At 44.9% G+C, this 20,450-nt stretch overlaps 2 protein-coding genes across 3 annotated transcripts; one reads left to right on the forward strand and one right to left on the reverse strand.

Annotated features, from left to right (window-relative positions):
• Nucleotides 1-69: 69 nt before the first annotated feature.
• LOC115311905 (transmembrane protein 17-like) lies at nucleotides 70-4,165 on the forward strand. The gene is made up of 4 exons (XM_029970767.3): nucleotides 70-265; nucleotides 486-589; nucleotides 887-1,000; nucleotides 1,991-4,165. Exons 1-4 carry the CDS (start codon nucleotides 166-168, stop codon nucleotides 2,258-2,260), a joined length of 588 nt encoding a protein of 195 aa, XP_029826627.2. The 5' UTR covers nucleotides 70-165; the 3' UTR covers nucleotides 2,261-4,165.
• Nucleotides 4,166-4,429: 264 nt separating this feature from the next.
• Nucleotides 4,430-20,028, reverse strand: LOC8025917 (enoyl-CoA delta isomerase 2). 2 transcript variants are annotated; one of them, XM_029970763.4, is made up of 10 exons: nucleotides 19,682-19,848; nucleotides 19,414-19,549; nucleotides 16,934-17,032; nucleotides 16,036-16,227; nucleotides 10,613-10,794; nucleotides 8,872-8,934; nucleotides 6,840-6,960; nucleotides 6,566-6,655; nucleotides 6,013-6,156; nucleotides 4,430-5,432 (listed from the first exon to the last, which is right to left on the reverse strand). In XM_029970763.4, exons 1-10 carry the CDS (start codon nucleotides 19,726-19,728, stop codon nucleotides 5,277-5,279), a joined length of 1,230 nt encoding a protein of 409 aa, XP_029826623.2. In that variant the 5' UTR covers nucleotides 19,729-19,848; the 3' UTR covers nucleotides 4,430-5,276. The 2 variants fall into 2 exon arrangements, with proteins under 2 accessions (XP_029826623.2, XP_029826624.2); XM_029970764.3 differs by lacking the exon at nucleotides 8,872-8,934 and having other exon boundaries at nucleotides 19,682-20,028.
• Between the last annotated feature and the right edge of the window lie 422 nt (nucleotides 20,029-20,450).

A 20,450-nucleotide genomic window follows, 5' to 3' on the forward strand; every position in this document is an offset into this window, starting at 1 on the left:
TTTTAAAGCCCAGACTTTTTTTTTTTTGTAACACTTGCAGAATCCAAAAAACCTAATTGGGTGGCTGCCATAGCGACGCTCAAACCGAAACATTGAAGAGCGCTCATTGACGAGTTCGGTTTTTCAAATATGTTATTTCTGAGAAAACTTTAAAATACTTGATCAATGAGTTCAGTTCGTAGCTTAATAGAGGCAGTTTCCGAGACCGTGTTTCCAGGATTACATCTAACATACAGTAAATGGCATGGCATTGCAATTCGACATGGTAAGAATTTTATCGAAAAATAACCCCGACACCCAAGAGGACAGCACGAACATAAAGAACTCTTACTTGAACCATTGTGTTTCTGCTGTCCTCTTGACTGTCTCGGGGCTCTTTGTAATCATCTTCTATATATACCAGCTTGCTTGCGCTCTTACTTTCTATAGTATTTTCCATTTGCTTTGGGTCCTCATAAACGGAGCAATGCTTTTTCCATTTCCAGGCGAAGAACTTATGACAAGCTTGCCACTGCAAATGCTAATTTATTTCAACCTTCATTACTCACCTTTATGGCTAATAAGCCGCATTTTATCACTCTACATCAAGGTAAGTTATTTTGGCACCAGACTGAATTCGTCTTGAGGGAATGAAATAACAAATTAACAAATTGACACTAGAATAATTTGTAACGGCCGAGTTCCTTGTCTTGTAGACGGACGAGGGTGTTAATCGAGTTGAGGAACACCGAAAGAATAAGACACAGGTGGGATGAATGAAAGAAAGTGTCGTCTCTGTGCCACCTGTGTGATTCTTTTGGTGTTCCTCAGTTCCTTGTCTTCGTGAACAGAGAGATCAAAGGACCAATCTTGAAAGCCATTTTCACGTTTCTTTGTGCTGTTTCAGTACCACCGTCTGTCAGTGATGCAGCAGACTATATCAGCCGCCATCTTGGCCATGATGTCACTCGTGGAAGCTCCTCGGCTGTATCTCGGCTACTTAGGAAACCTTGCCGAAGAGGTGCTAAAACCTTTTTAAACCTACCATGTCCAATAGGTACGGTTCACATAGTATAGCTGTAAATACGATCAAGCACGCGGTGAAAACAGAAGTGTCTAAACGGCGCCGCTTGCCATGAAGCAAGCGTGTCGAAGGTTTCCCCCACTTCTAAAAAATGCCGTGAGATGGCGCAGCATGACAGGAGCTCAGGGAACTGTCCTCTTTCGAGCACACTTTGTAAAACAAACGTTTTTAGTTGTAACTTTTGATAAAAGCAAATTCTCTCCAATGTTAAAAAAAAGAGGTAAAAAAATTGTGTTAGCCAGTTACATTTTTGTTCCGCATTACAGTGTCTGAGCATATGGAAATGATTTTTCAGGTTTATTTAAAGTGGATTCGATCCATCGGGTCCAGGCTGTGCAGGCTGTTCCCAACCGCTATTGGGGCACAAAATATTTACAAAAGTAAACCAATCAACGGAAGGCATTTAAGCTTGTCACAAAAGCATAAATAGGTGGTGCATTTAAAATTTTATGAGTGGGTCTCAGGAAAATACTTTTAAACATACATTTTTTTTTTTTTGATAAGACGTCGAAGCCTAATAAAGAGAATGGCGTAGCAGACAAAGCCCAATAAGGAGAGGACCAATAAGGAGAACGGAAATAAGATGGGACCGCGCATGCTTGCGTCTGCTTTCGGGAGATTACCTCAGAAAAATCTTCCACGTTTTTTAATTTATGTTGCGCCATCTGTGAGCAACAACGTCAATGGGGCGGTTTTTAATGTTTTCCTCCCTGTGCATGGATAAAAAATTGTTTTTTTAGGCTCACATTTTTTTCCCAAAACATGTGCTCGTGAAGTTTGAGTATGACAAATCGACCACCCAAAGACACTCTTGTAAAAAGTTTAATTGCACTTAGCTAATTGGTTTATTTATAAAACCAAATTCTACATCCCAATAGTGCTTGGAAACACCCTGTAGATACAAAACCCCAAATTACTATCTTGCAGGTACCAGCACTTGCTGGTTGCTGGCTGCTGAGCTTGCTGTTCCAGCTACCGCTGTTGGCATTCCTTGCCATAGCCGGTGCCATGCCTCTGCCCCTAGAGCGGGCGGTGGACATTCCAATGGGAACCCTGGTCCTACTCCAAGTGGTGCTTGGGTTCGGTGTCATCCGGCAAATGACGCGCAAGCAAACACAACGGTTCCTGCGTCACACTGGCACCACGTCAGAAAGGTCTGGCATCTTAAACCGGAGTTACGTTGAGGAAGAACGCTAATCTGAACCACTCGAACAAGTTTTACAGGCATATGTATGCACAGCAAGAACTTGCACAGTTTAGCATGACTGGGATTGCTGAGCATCTGCAAACTGCTAATAGCCAAAGAAGTGCTAGAGTGTATTAGAGCATAAAACGCTTTGTAATAGAGCCCCCAATCCAAAACATTCTGTCCGTCCGTTTTTCTGTTTGTTAAATTTCTGTTAAATTTTGCTGGGAAATTGACGTCGCATGACCTATGCACCGATTCAGTCCGCACGCTCAATTTAGCGGGGAAACTGATACCACGTGACAATCACCAATTGAGTTTTTCCGCTAAATATAGCCGGGAAACTTGACGTCACGTGACATGTCACAGGACCTATGTGGAGCGCAAGTTTGTCTGCTTCTTGCACGGGGGTTGCGAGGATGTCAGAACGCCGAGCTCTTACTGGCTGATTGAAAAAATAGTGGGTAGACCTCAAGGCATCTAGCATTAAGGTCTACCCACTATCCTTTAAATCAAAGCCAATTAGAGTTCGGCATCAGTCCGACGTCACCGCAACTCCTGCGCAAGAAGCACATGACTTGCTCTCCGCATAGTTTCCCTGCTAGATTTGGTGGGGAAATTAATGTCACGTGATCTATGCACTGTTAAGGCCCGTTCACATACTCGCAACCTCTTAGAACCACCTTGGAACCTCTTAATATCTCTTATGACGAGGTCACACTGCCGCCATCTATTGGGTACCAGTGTAAACTTGGCGGTCCGGGATTTGTTTCTATTTCTCTCGGGCATTATCCTTTCTTTCTCGGCTCCAAAAACTTTTGTCAACGTTATAAACGAGTCTTTCTCATATGTATTAAGCACATTTGACCTCAGAAATCCCGCAAAACCTTCGGTCTTGTGAAATGCAGTTCCAGGGTCACCGCATAGATGGTGCCAGCGTGCCAGTGTGTTTTCTTGTCCTAAGAAATTTTAAGAGGTTTCAACAGGTCTCGTATCTCTCGGTCGTACTCGGTTGCAAGTGTGTGAACGGGCCTTTAGTTCCTCCGCTAAATGTAGCGGGGAAATTGATAAAAATAAACCAGGTTCTTCTTCACTTCCCGAAGCGATTGTTTAATGTCTTGTAGACAAATTTAAACAATCGCTCTCTGTTAATATTTTTTAAATTGGGATTATGACTGTTTTCAGCTAAAGCAGTGTCCCTAAATTAAAAAGTTAAATTTTTTTTTTTTTTTTTCTCGATACTGTGTGTAGTTTTATAAATATCACGGCTCAAAGTTTGGATTCGGGCGCCTATGACAAAACCGAAACTATCTGCTAGAGGGATGGCAACACTGATCATCAGCCGTACGGCCGCGACGTGACGTCACAAGGGTGCTGCACCAGTGTTCCTTGACTAAAAGCTAACCCGCTTGCTGCCCACTAAAGAGCAGCTGGTACCATCTTTAAAATCGGTTTTAATGGAGTATGCAGCTTCACTTCAACGTAATATTTCAGCTGTGATCATATTTCGTGCCACTAAAGCGATACCAGTCATTTATTTTGGTTTTGTTTTCCCGACCAGAGTTGCCCTTTAAATACTCTAATTTGAAAAATATTTCAACAGTAGTGCTGCCTCTGCTTACATCCTTTTCATAGCGGTGGTGTCAGTATGAAGTGTACTTTCTAGTGCTTCTGGATTGTCTCCCAGGTTCCTCGCCCCATGCCCTTTGCACGCTGGTATTAATTATTTTATGTGCAAAAAAGCCTTGAACTTTCTACGTACATGTTCCGCATGGCTGGCGCTAAGCATCGCATACAAACGTTTTATACATGATATATCTGCAAATGGGTCATACACAACGGGTTGATTTTTCTATGAAAAAGTCTGCCAGATTCTCTCATATCAAGTTTTAATAAAACGAAGCAGCTTTCAAACAGCTCGAACTGCACCATGTTCATTCGGTGAAAATTGCACTTAATGCTAATTCCTAGTACACTACAACTTCCAAAGAAAAAAAAAAATTATTTAACAGCTACTTCACATTGCCAAGGTTATACCATTAAGATAATAATGTCAATAACAGTTAATCACAATGTGAACAAAAACAAGTTGAATGAATAAACCCAAAACTACTTTTCATTCCATGGAAGCTACGTACACGCTTTGCAACATTTCCGTTGGGAAAAAGAACTCATCCACGAAAGGAATGTAAAAATGTTTTATTGAAAGACAGTGCGACACCCCTAGGGAACACCTAGTTCATGTCTAGACCAGAATACATTGGTCTCTTGAAAAAAGAAACAAGTTGTAAACTCGATAAACGATTCCCCGAAAGTTCTGAGGTCCTCTTAACAGCTGTGGGCCTCATGTTGGAGAGTTCTAGAATGATGTACGCCATTTTAGCACGTTGCGCTAACGACTGCTGCGGTTCTGGGAGCCGCCATTTTCTCACTGTGCTCGTCTTGGCTCTAGCCAACTTCTTGCACATCACGAGCCCTCCCCGGAGCGCAAAACGTGGTTAGTGTTCACCGCATGCGCAATGGCGACGACGCTATTCTAGAACCCACCATGAACCCAATTAAAACCGTAACAGTATGCGGTATCATTAAAGAAACCATGAAATGATTTTTCAGCTTCTTCCTCCCTAGTTTCAATCCTCAACCCAAAAGCAAAATGAGAAATCACGTGGTTGTGACGTGTTTGGACATCGGATGCGATTACTCCAAGCTTCCACCCTGCTTTTTAAGCACACCATGGAACTTGTCATTCGCAAGTGATGATAAGTGTTGTCACGGCACTATTGGCCACCGGATGCATTGCAGTGAAAAGGCGGAGAGCTTTCGAAGGAAAGGAGGTAAGAAATACTCCGCTATTACTGACAAAATTTAATACCGAAAAGCAGGCTTTTGGCTTTCTACCCTCACATACTAGTTTTCTTTTGGTAGACTAAACGATATGCGATTAGTAAAATACCAATTTATCCTAGCCAAAAATTCATTTCACAGTCGTCTTTAATAAGGCCTCGCCGTGGTCACGTGACTCGCCACTCAGAGCTTGCCCTTGCCTTGAAAAAAGGCCATCACAGCTTTCATCATCTCCTCCGAAGTGAAGCGTTCGACGAGTCGTTCGCACTCTAGGTTGTTCGCCTTGTGGAGATCTTCCAAGATGGGTGCCCTGACCAGTGTCTTGGAGTGCATCAGGGACTGTGGAAGAACCAGCACACGAGGCATTTTTTAATTTGGGGCGGAAAGTATGTAAGCATATTGTATGGTCCACATTTGCATACATCACTGACATGCAGATGCTGGTGCTCAAATACATACATCACACATACGTCCTTTTATGTCGCGAGCAATTTTACATCGGGTACATACATCCAGATGTTGCACACGTGCATATACAGCACACAAGTGCAAGCTTTCTGCGAGTTTCGCCTGTGCTGCTTCTCCGCAGTGCACCGGTGTCTTGTTAAGAAGCACGCTCAACGCGGCTAATTCACTGCGATCGACGCTTCAAAAAATGTGAATATTGCAGTTCATCTCAGAGCAAATATTGAATGGCGTATTATTCCAAACAATACTATTCGAAAATTTGAATATTCGCACAATCTTACAATGCTTGCAAGATTAGCTTACTCATCGGCCTTTCATCCAACGTCTGGCCATATCCGCATGCCCCGCGGGGAAGCAGACACGGATACATGCGGGCATTCTTTGTAGAGGACGCCCAACCGCACGAGTAGACGCGGTAGTAATGGCAGCACTTAAGGATGCACGCACAAACCTTGGGTGGCAGCTTGGCCATCTCCTGGATCTTCTTCTGCGTCTCCTCCTGGAAGCTGGCATCCGGGAAGCACTTGGAGACGAAGCCGCACTGTTCGGCCTCCTTAGCACTCAGCTGCTTGTTCATCATCAGGACTTCGCACGCCTGCGAACGCCCGGTACCGGTTACAAGGCTCGGAAACTGCCATGCATCATTACCGCTTAAATTACCCTCAGGGAGATCTGAAACGGCCAGTCCTGTATATTAGTAATAATTGTGTTGTGTATACATGTACGTTAAGACAGTGGGAAGTTGGTCAGGCCCAATGGGCATCTGATGTCTCCATTGTAGACGAAAAAGTTTGCCAGTGCAGTAACCCCGCTAGCCTGGGGGTCTTTGCACCACGTGGTGACGATGCACGACCATAAGCCGGCACGACGCTCGTCCAGATCGAAACGGGCCAGGGTGAGCGCCGAACTTGGGAGGCCCCGGTCCCGCAGCGTGAGCTTTCGCTCCTCGCGTGCCGACTTGCGGCACGTTCAAGCGCTCGGTCGCCGATCGCCTCGCATCTCACCCTGGCAATTCCCATGATCCGCGGGAATGTGTAGGACGAACATCCCTCGGGTGACAGCCCCAACTGGGTGAACGGAGTCTGGAAGAACGCCTGCGGAAAGAGGGGAAGAGTTTGCAGTTGAAATCAGACGTGCAATTAAAGGTCGACCGACATCCTTGTACTTTTAATTAAGTACAGGCCCCACACAGATGGCAACACTGCCCATGCACGAGCTTCCAAGGGGTCCGCCACGGCCGACATTCTCGGTTTTGAACTTGACGACATTTTGACTCGCCTTGTCGGATGCGTAGACAAGGTCGAAGAGCCCGAGAATGGTACAGGACACACCGATTGACGGTCCATTGATCAGCGCCATGGCTGGCTTGGGAAAGTTGATGAATTCCGCCACGTATCGCCTTTGGAAGAAAGCCACAGCCGATCGATTAACGCCACTCTCACCAACTACGCTGCGGTTATATAAAAGCCGCACTAATTCTAGGGAGCCAATTTAGTCTCACAATCTGTTCCCACGTGCAAAATATATTAATATGACGAGCGTCGGAAGGAACACCAAGGGCAATGCACACTCCACGACACTGTTAGCACAAATAAACAGCAGCTGATTTCTTAGTTTATCTTTAATCGTTAGAGGACTGCAATCAAAACTATTAAAGTGGTGGAAAGTGCTCGGACAAGGTACTAGCCTGAGTGGTAAATTTTGATGCCCGCCAGTACCCTTTCGAAAAATAAATATGAACAAGCGCCATAATGACACTTGTGCTCACAGTGGCGGGCAGTCTACCCCATAAAAAAAATATACTTGGCACCAGGAATGGGCAAAATACATGCAAATATGTATCGAAATACAAATACAAAATACTTCGTCAAAAATGTATTTAATTACAAATCTAATTACATTTCCAAAAAAAGCATTTAAGTGCAAGGTACAAATACAACCAAATGTATTTGGTCTCCTCCAAATACTGTTCCAAATACATTCCTCAAAATTTGCGTCAGCGACTTCAGGGCACCTGCAACGGGTTTCTGGGTATCTCATTTCAATTTTGCATCGCGCACTCGGGAGTTAGTGTGCGAGGCTCTAGTACGTAATAGAAATATAATCACAAAAAAATGTAATCAGCTTGGACGTAATTGGTGAAAAAAGTACAGAGCTTCAAGCAGCTTTTTTTGTCGATTACATTTTGGTATAGACGAATAAAGAACCGAGACGACCAAGACGCGCAGCACTAGCTAGAGAATTTTTTATTGTTGCAACTCGCACCAGTCACGAAAATCTGGACGACTTGCGCATTTAGAATGTTCCAGGAAAAATATGGATTGATATAGATTAAAATCAGGCTGGAAAGCATCACAAGTTGTCACAGGCACTTATTTGGCCAGTCTGCCTGTGAACGTCGATTTCGTCACTATTCTTGCCCTGGACTAGCAAGCACCGTAATCACAAAGTCACTAAACATTTGTGCTTGATTGAGAGATACTGCATTCGGTGCAGAACATAGTTTTCTTCCTGCTCTGGACAGTGACAATAAATTTGAGGGACGTATTTTCTCCCACAAAATTGTATTTAATTACAATTGTATTTGAAATACCCACGTTTTAGTATTTAAATACACACGTCAAATACATTACCCAATTTGTAATTAAATACAAATTCAAAATACACAAAGCATTTGAAATACGTATTTCAAATACTTGTATTTGAAATACTGCCCATCCCTGCTTGGCACAAACACGAGTGTACGCCCAACTTCAGGGGTCCCGAGATTTATTAGGGGCGAAGCTCCTTAGGGGCTAGCCATGTCCGTATGTCCGTCCGATGTCCGGCGTCGGGGGCTCGTGCTCCTGCTTCTGAGCTCACGCATTCACGTGCTCACGAGCACGTGCTCCCGTGCTCATGTAGGAAAAAAAAAAAAAAACGCATCTCCACGTGGTGAATGATGTTGATTGGGGCAAAGCTCTGGTGGTGCTTGTCTGCGTACACTGTGAGCCGCAGCATGCCGAGCCTTTCGTTTCTTTTCATCCATGTCAGAAAGAGAATGTGTGGTATGGAACGTGGTTATATATGCATTTGAGCATTTGACCGCAGCGTGACATGGATGAAAACGAACGAAAGGCCCGGCATGCTGCGGCTCAGCGTCTACGCAGACAAGCACCACCAGAGCTTCGCCCCAATCGACATCATTCACCACGTGGAGATGCATTTTTTTTTTTTTTTTTTTTTACCTACATGTTTAGGGCTTGCATGAGAGCAGCTGACACATATTTCCATTCTTACAACCTGACGGAGAGGTGCTGAAAACAGTTACCGTAAAGTTTCGAGAGGATGCCTGCCCCCGAGAGATTGCCCATCCCGTTTTCTGTCTGAATATCTGTAACATAAAAATTCAGAAACATTGCCAACTCCCCGATTCACGTCGGACGTCACGCGACGTCCAACCGTGTGATCTGCTGTACCAGTAGGTCTAATAAGCGAGTTCGTAGCGGGTTCCCGCGTTTTTGTCCGCGATCTGCGCTTGCGATATCGGTTCCCGTGACAGGTAAGTTCGTAATGAGTTCCCGAATGTTTACTGCACCATAAAACTTGAATCTGCTGCGTCCGCGATTTGCGGTATTCGTTCCCGTGAGGTGCAAGTTCTCGGCGAATTCCGCGGGTCCTTCGCATGGTAAAACGCAAATCTGCTCCGTCCGCAACCTGCGGTGTCCTTTCCCAGGACACAGGAGTATGTGGCGAATTCCCGTGTGTTTATCGCATCGTGAAACGCGAATTTGTGGTGTCTGCGATCTGGAGTATCACTTTCCGCGTCACGTGGTTTGTAGTGGGTGCACGGGTGTTTATGATAAATTTTTGGTAAAACTTTGCTGTGGAATTTTCAAAGATAGCCCACCCCATGTTTTTCACCATCTGTCTCTTCATTTTGGGTGGGCGTTCTTTCGGAACTTTACAGTAATCCTCTCTCCAAATTATCCCTCTCCGTGCTAGCGGAGCACGACACTCAAAGAACTTGAAATCGAAACGTACAAAAGTAAAAATCAAGTGCACGAGGGGATGGACGTTTAAAAAGAACGAGCAAACTACAGTATTTACTCAAGTAATAGCCACACTGTTTATGAAGAAAACCTGAGGGTTCGCTTTTCCGTGGAGCACGCAGTTTGCCAATCACCGCGATCGACAGCATGACTCCAGCTGTTTACAGGACAGCGATAACGTCTTCGTGCGAAGATACCATCTGTGAAGATTGCAGTTATATGGAGAATCGTGTTCTCGATCTGGTTATCCGCTATGTTATTTATGCGCAATGCAATGATTGGCTGTATATCTGTTCTGTGGGAAAGTGGACGCAAGGGCCTTGTTCATAAATGGTGTGGCTATTACTCGAGCAAATACAGTAGTGACAGTTTGTAATGAGACCGAGAAACAAAATCAAAATAATTGGGAAGACAAATAAAGGAAGCACGTTTCGACTGCTCCATTTCTATCGTTCCTCCTTCGACGAGAAAAACTGAACATACCTAAAAATTGTTTTTTTTTTAGCGATGAATTATAGATGTTGAAAGACCGAAAAACGTTGCTGTTTAGTGCAGAGAGGGCGCTATTGGCGACAGTTGCAATTAAAATATGCGACTACCTCAGCTTTAGGCACAGTGTTGGGAAGATCGGACGATAGCCTTCGATTTTAAATACAAAGCATCACAAAACTGGCAACAATGGCTTTTAAGGACCAAGATGGCTGAAGTGTAGTTATTACTGCAAAGCATAACTAGTTTAGTGGCCCCAGGGCAAACGAAATACAAGAGAGATCAAGTACAGTCGAAGCTCATTATAACAGACCTTGATTTTGGCCAAGATTTCGGTCTGTTGTAAGAGGAGTATGCTGTATGGCAGCTATGAAGTTAAGTCAATGGTACATAGAGGAAAACCAACCGAACTTCACAAATTGGTATGTTATATCCAAATGTCTGTTTAACCAGGTCTGTTGTAATGAGCTTAGACTGTATACCGAGGTTTGGAATCAGCCGAGCTGGCGAGACCCTTTGACGAGCCGATACCTGACGAGTTCCGCGGCTTCCTTGGCAAGCTCCAGTTGAGAGCGCCCCGTCTGCATCTGCTTGGCGAAGTTCCCGAGGTCGTTGCCGCTCGAGAAGAACTCTCCCGTGCCGGTGAGCACGAGGAACTTGACGTCGTCCCTCTGCCCGGCATCCTTCAGCAGCTTGATCACCTCCTCGTACATCTGCGAAATTCCGACGGCTTACCAAGGGACGACGTACTGGTCATCGATGGCTTAAACCAGGGGTCTCAAAAACATGCGGTCCGCGGGCCACATGCGGCTTGTGACTCGCTGGGACGTGGCCCGCGGAAAATTGTCTACGAGTCCCGGTTCCCATGTTTCGAGCGCCATAGAAATGACATGCGCCACAGTAATCTGGTCTTACCGACTCACTTTCGCTCGAAAAGTAGCTCTGCTCTTTTAATGTCTTCACATAGTTTATGCTTATCTGTGTTCCTTCACCCTTTGTTTCGCTTTCTTATTTTGCTTACCAGCTTTTTGAAATGTGCAACAATTCCGCTACTAAACTTCGTTGAAGGATGCATCTTGGCTGCGCGAACTCTCGATCAGGTGAAGCAACTGCTAATGATAAAGCTACGAGCTTGGGTATCACCATTAAAAGAAGAAAAGTATTCGTTCAGGGTGTTGTAAAAAAAAAAAATCGTCAAGAAAGCAAGAACTGTAAAAAAAACTGGTTTTTTTTTGTTTTTTTTTAGAGGAAGATTCAGCTTCGTTAAATTTTGAGTTAATGGCAACGTGCTGGCATTTTAAAAATGCCAGCACGTTGGCATTTTTAATAGAAACCATTTTAAGACCCCCCTCCCAACTTTACGTTGGCCCTCGGCCTTTCTGGTGTTGGCTATCTGGCCCCAACACTCAAACGAGTTTGAGACCACTGGCTTAAAGGAACGCTGACAGGGTATTTATGCTCGCCAAGGTTTTTATTTGTACATGACACATGAGAGCCCAACTACCTAGAACACAATTTGCAGCTCGAAATTCGTTTTCTTTCCACCCAAAAACCGCCGATGGAGAACTGTCCAGACTCTCTCCTTCGTGGTCACGTGCCCTTCTCCATGGTTTAGACACATGCACCAAGTATAATCAAAGTCGTGGGTCATCGAAGGCACGCACTCAACATTAAAAATAGAAACAAATATTATATCCATTTTTTTATGGCTTCTAAAAAGCTGCAAACACGTTGATTGAAAAAATAAAAAGCTTCACAGAGAACGGGAAGCACTCTGTGCATTTTCTGCGCAATTCTCAACATGACATTGTATAGCAGGAGTCGCGGGCTGGATGGCTGAGCGAAGCGGACTAAGCGAAGGTGGCGGAAGACGGGCATGGGACCTCTATTTCAGAATTTTTGTTTGCGGTACCGGCGAATCGGTCTAGCTTTGAAAGAGCAATCTTTTACCGATCAAAACAATTAGGATTTATTCCGTACGATGCACCCGATCACAAAGCTGATACGCACGAAGACGTCTCCGAGTCGTCGCCCCTTCCACTGGCTGAAGACATCACTCACCTTACATACATGAATTGGTAAGAGCTTGAATGTGCAACGTGCCCGTTTTTTGTCTGCTTCACACGGCCGGAAAAACGAAGGAAACAAAGAAAACAAGGTTCAGCGGCACCACCGTCCGGCGTCCCAACGCGGGGGGGCCACATTGGCCTCCGTTTTGCGCGTGTTATAGTCATGTGACAGCACTGGCTCTCACATTCTCAAGACTGTGCGCGTGCCTCCGCCTCCTCACGGCAAAAAATAATTAAAAAAATTTATTTGGGGGGTGTTAGCGTTTTTTAAGGGCCGTGCTACGATACTGGGTTACATGAGCTTCCTGGAACTAGGGGGACCCAAGTGTGGCCGAAAGACAAAGCGCAACGACTGTGAGTCATACACTGCGTTTCTTGAACTGTCGGAGACTGACCAAAATCATGCAAGGGTATAAATTACTTTAGAAATGCTGCTTAAAGGGAAGCTGAAACACTTCTTGAAAAAAACGAGTTAGAGGTGAATTCTGGCGTATTTTTATCCCGTGAATCTGGATATCACTTTTGTTTTCCCTGAAGATGCAACTAAAAGCGAGAAAAAGCGAAAAAACATTCGACCAGTCGTGACGTCATACTAGGATATTCGGGCCGCCAAGCGCGTGTCGCTCGTGTGTTCAGCGCGTGCAACGCAAACTTGCCAGGTATATTTCCCCGCACTGACACCAGTCGTGACGTCTCTTTCTGACCTTTCTGAAAATAGCAAGAGTGCGCGTGCATAGCTTTGACAGGCGCTGAAGATGCGCGAGAGCAGATATTCCGAAGGCTCCTAGTGTGACGTCACGCCCCGGGAAGGAGGGGCTTCGGCGGTACTTTAAAAATTAATTTCTGAAGCCTCCGTGCACCAAATTGAAAAATAATCTTGATATTCCTCATCCTGGAGGTAGAATGAAGGCCATTGAAATGTTTTTTCTCAAATAGAGAACCGCTTCAGTTTCCCTTTAAGTATAATTACAACTACTTTAAAACTCTCGACTACATTGTCCTAAAGTGTTTATAGTTACAGTTAGAACTACTACAACACAGAAAGCAATTAATTACAAATTACAATTATATATAACTTTCAGGCAGTAAAGCAATTCACTTTCTTGGACAGCTGCTCGATATGAGAAAATGTGCACAACGACTTTTTGTTTTAATGAAATGTATTTGTCCATTTTTTGTCTGATCACTCCGGATACGGCATGTGGCACTTTGCGTTCGTTGCAGTTCGTGCATTTGTTTTACTTAGTTTATTAAAGGGGCCCTGCAATCATATTTAGGCGTCTACCTTTTATACGGTTTCCATGTCTCTTGGGGGTTCGGGAAAGCCAGCGGGCATGGAAAGAGTAGCTAAATATCAGTGCGGCGTATTTTAACCGGACGACACGGAAGCCTCCTCCACCGACGAGGGCGACCCGCAGTACCGAAAGCGAGCAAAATGTGACGTCTTTGGTCCTGGGCTTACTACTGGTCAGAGCCACTAAAAACTTCTTTTTGGTCGAAATACAAAATATAAGTGGTGCAAACCGTTTAAATTATTTATAAAAGTAGTTTTTGTTCACTATTATAGATGTAAAAAAGAAAGAAATGCAGTTTATAAAGTACAGAAACAAGAAATGACCCGTCAACATACCCACCGCCAAGCGGTGGAAAAGGCAGCGCATACTAGAAAGGAGTAGTGGGATAAGGTGCTGACACGGAAAAATCCCGGATGTACGCGGTGGTGCTGCAGTCGTATGGACAGGAGGATCCGACCGGCTCCGAGCGTTCCGAAGGCCTTCGGCGAGAGGCTTTGTCTTGCGGTTTGGCCGTTTCGCGGTATGGCAGCGCGAAGTGGCTCCCATTCTGAACTCATCTTTACCCCGTGTTTGCTGTTGTTGTGGCCAATGAAGTGTCATGCCGAATTAGTGTTTAATCGCGCAGCAAACGCAATGAAAGCCGCTTTGGCTGCCCGTTGCATACAGCCTATCCAGAACATGCTTTAGTGGCGCCCTCTGGCGCCGTCGACGCAGAGTGCGGCGGCCGTGAGCTCTCGATGAGCTCACTATTCCTCCTTTACTTCACGGCCACTCAAGCCAGGACCTACGACGTCATGAAGGAGGTTATTTTTTGCTTGTTTTTGTAATTCTAAATTGCCTATAACTTTTAAAATAAAGCGAATTTCGCGAAAAGAAAAGTTTCACTAAGTTACTACGTTCAGTGCGCTCAGGTTCAGTGCAAATTAAAAAGCAGTAAAAAGTCCTTGCAGGGCCCCTTTAATGGTATACCATAATATGAGAGTCGAGCTCCGAGTGTGATACGAGTCAGTCTTTTGTACTATTTTGCAACACCATCGAGATTGCCAGTCTTCTTTATATCGCGGCAGTTCAAAGTCAGTGATTATTAGCATCGGTAAGCATCGAATAGAGGCTCAGAGTCTCACTTATTCTGGAAACGGCCAACACGAGTTGTGATAAGCCATTCATTGTACACAACACGATCACGTCACATCGATTCTCTCTCTCTCAATCCTGACAATGCGAGTCACCCTCCCTGCATTGTCTGTGCCCCCCTGCGGGCGACGTGGCCTTGACAGTTGCTCGACTGTGCGTCCACAGTCGGTGTTTTACAAAGCTTCACGAGTTGGCAGAAGGGCAATAAGATAGACACTCAGTGTATTTTTGTCTATCAGTGACGTATACAACGAAGCTTCAGCTTGACAAAATCATAGAAAAAAGTAAGTCTTAATTGTATAAATATTTTGCAATTACTGAGGCTAAAAAGTGATTGAGTATCACCTACAACGACTTTTGGCCAAAAGTAATTAACTACAATTACGAATGACCCAATAAACTAACTATATCCTTTAAGAAGACAGGACAGGACTGTCCTGACTTCTTCGTGTCTTCGTCTTTTCTTTAAGCTTCATATATTTAGTTTGTTGAACCACTTAACCCACCTTAATATTTTATTACTCAATAATTTAATTTTAGCAATCCAATTACTGTACTTAAATTACTACCCAATTATGTTCAAAAAAGACAAAGGCCATTTCTTTCTGTTTGAGACATGACAACCATAGTACTAAAGACGAGCTTGTTTGTATATTCCTACACAACTGACAGCATTCAATAAACATAATTTGCTTGTGTGCATTTTGGCGTATTCCAGTCCCTATTCGGAGAGCAAGTCGTCTGCTTCTTGCGCAAGGGTTGCAGTGACGTCAGAATGACACCGAGTTCTGATTGGCATTGATTGGAAGGATAGTGGGTAGGCCTCAATGCAAGATCCCTTGAGGTCTACCCACTATTTTTTCAACCAACCAATAAGAGCTCGGCATTCTGACATCTTCGCAACCCCTGTTTAAGAAGCAGACAAACTTGCGCTCCACATTAGTTGCGGTACACTCGATTCAATCGACATGGCAAATTTTGTCTCCATCGGCACAAATATTGTAACAGGAACTTTATTGTGCATCGTGCCACTGACTGCACGAATGTCGATTGCTTCCTTAATGAAAAGCTTCTCTAAAACAATTTCAAGCATTATATAAAAAAAATATTCCAAGTGCCTTGTTGAGTAATGCAAACAAACTGCAGTAACAGCAGAGGTGCCACACACAGACTACACAAAATCACACTGCACACTAACCACGAAGTCGTGCGACGTCATGGTGCAAAGTAATGCCGCAATGTCACCCGACATCACAGTTTCATGTGACGTCGCAGAAATTTCCCCACCAAATTTGGCGGAGAATTTCTTAATGATGTCACGTGAGACTGCGACATGATGCCATGACCCTGGGTGAAACACGCCCCGGGATCTGCTGCAAAACCTCACCAACGATTTCTGTTGCCTTAAGAGAGCTTTTCAAAGTGATCGGAGATTAAAATGCGGTGAGGGGAGTACCTCGAGTGTAATTGAGTTCCTCTTGCTCGGCCTGTTAAAGCGGATAGTGAAGGCGCCATCTTGAAACGTCGTCACAAGGCCTTCCACGCCGGAAGACGCAGCTGTCGCTGGCTCTTGGGACTGTGCAGGACCGGATGCCTTCTCTCCGGCCAGCTTTGTCACGATCGCCGCATATTCGTTCTGTGCGTCGTCCTGAAAACGTCCCCCCGAGGTCACTCGAAGAATGGAGATGAGGTCGCAAAAGCAACGATTAATTATCCGACTAATACTCATTTCCTCAAAATGCCCTGAACTTTGGTGCAAATGGTGCGTGCTTTTTTTTCTTCTTCTTTACACCCATCTCTTCTCTTTTAGTTTTTCTCCCTTCTGTTCTTTCAAGAATAGTCTAGAAACCTTCTGCCCTTTCTTTTTCTTTTTTGCAAAGTAGCAAATCAGCTTGAAAAGCAGGTTGACCTCTTTATGTTTGTAAATTAACAATTATTTTAATACTAATGTAAAGGCAAGGCAAAAGGATAATTGCTTCCGACAGGAACCACCCTGCAAGCTCGGCCTCGGAGGTTATGGCACGACCAAAAGAAAGGGATAAGGAGAACTGAAAATCATTGTACACTACTTGATTCGAGAGAACCATATTACATGACACAATCATCTCCCTTTTCTAGGTCTCTGGGCGAGACGGAAGCAAGGGTGCATACTGTCAAGCGGTGAGGGATGTCTGGTCCCTATCCCTGACCAGCATCATACATTTGTTCAATCAATTAAGTTTAGAAGTAGAAGAATTTTGAAAGTAACTGTACGTTCTAAAGCACTACATGCTGGCTTTCACGACGATGTACACAAGAGATAAGTCAGTAAAGAACCAAAGTGTGTTTCGATCACCAGAGCCAACAAAACCAACCTGCGACATGTCTCCAAGCTTGTACCAGGCGTCCCACTTGGCCTTGCCGACAAAATCAAAGGTTCCCGGCTTGGCGACGTTGCACTTGCCAACCGTAGCCTACAGTCAATAGAAGGCACGATCGCTACTTCTGTGCTCCGGCAAAACTGAGTAACAGCACTGGCGGCATGTCTGTACAAACGCTGATCCAGAAAAATTATGGCAGCAATAGCAGCAGAGGTGGCCCCGATGAATGGAACATGGTGACACAACACAGAAGCCCCGACACCCTTTTCAATCTGAGACTGATGAACTATTTCACCCAATTCACAAAATGAACTGGCTGGGAAATGCTTACAAGAGCTAAGCATTCGTGTCCTCAGCATGGCCGTCGGTGAAACATGACTGCATCTACAGAAGGGATCATTCAATGTCCACACGATCTGGGAATCCCTCTATCCGATCATACGTAGAAAGATGAGACAGAGGTGATGGATCGATAAGCGGCTCCAAAACAAGTCCCCAATAAGAAAGGGCACTCGAAAGGAAGCCGGTGGTCAGGGTAACAGCCAGACGTAATGTATCAAGCAATTAAAAATTAAGCACACAAGAAACACGGACACAAGAACGACAAGCACAATAGATAAGCACTCACTCGTCACTGAAAGTTTATTTTTACAAACCGTGAGCAGAAAGCATTACACCCAGTTCGCTCATGCGCAGCCCAAATCCCCCTATCTCTTATCAAGGAGTGGAAGGAACCCGTTGTCAATCGTGCAAAAAGTTGAGTTTTTTTTTCTTTTCCACAACTTTTTATGCGATTGACAATAGGGGTATTCTGTTCCTTGATGAGAGATAAGGGGATTCAGGCCGTGTATGAGTGGACTGGGTGTGATGCTACCTTTTCACGGTTCATGAAAATAAATTTCCAGTTCAGAGCGAGCGCTCGTCCGTTCTACTTGTCTTTCTTGTGGGTGCATCTCGAAACGTCCCATTCGTGTTTTGCTCCTTCTCGTTTCGCCCCATTCTCGTTTAGACCTCTTCGTTTGAACCTTCTCAAAACATCCAAACGGGTTTTTTGGCGCATCTGGGCCTATTCGCATTTGGTCCCGTTCGCTCCAGAACCGGACGGCGCATGGCACGTTTTCAGCCCTGGACTGGATCCGATGGGTCGTAGCACGCACCGCCATCCACTTTATAAAAAAAATAGGGTATGGAGTAGGGGTACACCCTCCTGTCCTTTAACACAAAACAGCAGTTCGGTGATTTATTGGCTGGTGCCAGCTATCAGATCCGGGCAACCCAACAAGCGGGTCCGCACCTCCGCTACATGTTTCGAGAGCAGAAGGGACGTATTCCAGCAACCATTAGCCAAACCGCTTTTCACATGTGCATGTGTATGTGAGTGCTTGCGTATAGGCGAGTTGGGAGAGGGGAGGGGCAAACTTGAAGAAGCTTCTTTGGGGATATGTGGTGACCCAGCCATAACATCGACACCTAAAAGTGCCCCCATTTTATTTTATTTTTTTTTCTTAGAGGATGAAACACGAATGATGTAACGAGAACGAAATTAAGTGTGGCGGGCCCAACCAAGGAGGGTGCTTTGAGAATGGTTCTTTTGAGGAAGTCTAAATGAGCAGGTTGAAATGAGAACGGGCCCAAATGATGACCGCCCCTTCCTCGTCGTCTGCGCTTTTTGTGCACTTAGTCTTCTTAAATGTGAATCAGTACCAACACTCCCAGCTCTCTCCGCCTATATATCACGTGATTCTAAGAGCCAATCACAAACGTCCCCTTCTCTTCCCTCTCTGCTCGACCCCATCCCATCACTCCCTAATACAAGTTACTTTGTGTATATGTGAACAGACTCTGCAGATGATGACTATAGATATGAAGTATGAAGTGTACTACAACAAAGTTGTTATGATGGTAAAGCAATTAAGGTGCAAGCGAGCTGGACAAGAATGACAAAAATAATCCCAGAAGAAGGGGAATAAGGGGGGTAAAAGAGAAACACAAATCTCCAAACACAGCTAGGTGGCTGGTGCGCGACCGAAAAAATGCGCCGCGAGCGATCTACACAAAAGATTGTTCGCCACAGGGCTGATGGCAAGTGTAGCAGCGGAAGGGGACAGGTTTTGTTGACGTTTCACCGTGGTTCCCTTACCCGCCTCACGCAGCTGCAGATCGGCAATTAATTAGGTTTTTCCTCAGCAATTACGCAGCGAAATAGCAGTTTTGTCGGGGCAAGGTGGCACATTTCTTGTCACTTGCGCCTAACAAAATTAAAATACAAACTGCAAATTCTTTTAACATTAAAATCGTTGGACTACATCTTTAATTCTGCGGTAGAAAACAAAGAAATCGAGAAGAAACATTAATGTTTTTTAATAATATATTTGGGGGCAAGCAGTAGTGAGTCTCCCAGCAACATCATCCCTCAGGTACCTTTTGAAAAATAAATTAACATCGGTATTTGCGACGAAGCGAAATCTGCATACCTGCTTGAAGAGAGCGTACAATTGAAGTTTGACGTCGTTGGAAGGTTCCTCGGGAACGTTGTTCAGATCCTTCACGGCCTGGTTGAACTTCTCGGCGGGCGAGGCAGCCGAGAAAGGCCTGAGTGCGGCGCTAGCCCTGTGTGAGAGATTACGCCTTAAGGGCAGCGAATCGGTCGCGCTTCTGCATTTCGGTGGAGCAAAGACGTCCCCGCGGCGAGTGGACGGGTTCTATCAGCATTTGACGAAGCCGACATTGAGTGACACTTGCCTGCGTACGCTTGGATTCCAGAGGGCTCTTCGAGATAGACTCAACATTTCAGACACTCGCCACAACTTCCTCGTACACGCTAAAGAAGGTCGTCAGGTCCAAAGCCAAAGCGGTCTACTCCGGCAAACGCGAAACCCCAGCGCACAAATTATTGGATAGTGTTGGCTAAATACTTGACAGCTACACACATAGCGATCCGATGCAAGCCATTATTATTTGTTGATTATTTTTATATTTTCGCTGTAATCCGAATGAATAAAGCCAAATTTAAAATGTTTGTAATTAATTTTTAACGGGCTCGAGGCTCGACACGGCTGCATGACTGCATGAAAGCTGCGCAGATTTTCACAAAGTTAACTGAGTGAGGCCACCGGGCGGACATCTTGCACGTAGAGAAATCGCGTTTTTGGAGCGTTGCAGAGGCAGGCGGCAGCGCACTGAAGACACGTTTTCCGTTTTCTGAACGTTCATCGTCATTTGTCGAAGAAGTATCTTAGACCAATATAAAACGTTGAAACGTGCCGTTGAGAGCACGCGAAAATGGTACCAAGTACCAACGAGCTGCAGAGCCACAAATACACGTCAGCGAGGAGTACTTTTTCCGCAACTTGACATGGCAAGAGTGCCTGCGATTGAATCGGGGGTCATGTCAAGCATAGAGTTATTATAATGTACGATGTCAAGCACCAAACAACGTTGTACAACCCCCGACGGCACACCAAGTCGGTGATGAAGTCGGCGTCAGAGATGGTTGCCCCACTGAACGTTA

This window comes from Ixodes scapularis, unplaced genomic scaffold (assembly GCF_016920785.2).
Source record: "Ixodes scapularis isolate PalLabHiFi unplaced genomic scaffold, ASM1692078v2 PGA_scaffold8__174_contigs__length_109621045, whole genome shotgun sequence".
NCBI classification, from domain to species: Eukaryota; Metazoa; Arthropoda; class Arachnida; order Ixodida; family Ixodidae; genus Ixodes; species Ixodes scapularis.

Coding starts and splice junctions, on each gene's coding strand:
- LOC115311905 (XM_029970767.3), top strand. CDS start 166: ATGAGTTCAGTTCGTAGCTTAATAGAGGCAGTTTCCGAGACCGTGTTT. Junction 590..886: donor TTTTATCACTCTACATCAAG/GTAAGTTATTTT, acceptor GTGCTGTTTCAG/TACCACCGTCTGTCAGTGAT. Junction 1,001..1,990: donor TAGGAAACCTTGCCGAAGAG/GTGCTAAAACCT, acceptor ACTATCTTGCAG/GTACCAGCACTTGCTGGTTG.
- LOC8025917 (XM_029970763.4), bottom strand. CDS start 19,728: ATGTTGAGTCTATCTCGAAGAGCCCTCTGGAATCCAAGCGTACGCAG. Junction 19,550..19,681: donor TGGAATCCAAGCGTACGCAG/GCAAGTGTCACT, acceptor TCTCTCACACAG/GGCTAGCGCCGCACTCAGGC. Junction 17,033..19,413: donor TGTACGCTCTCTTCAAGCAG/GTATGCAGATTT, acceptor TATTGACTGTAG/GCTACGGTTGGCAAGTGCAA.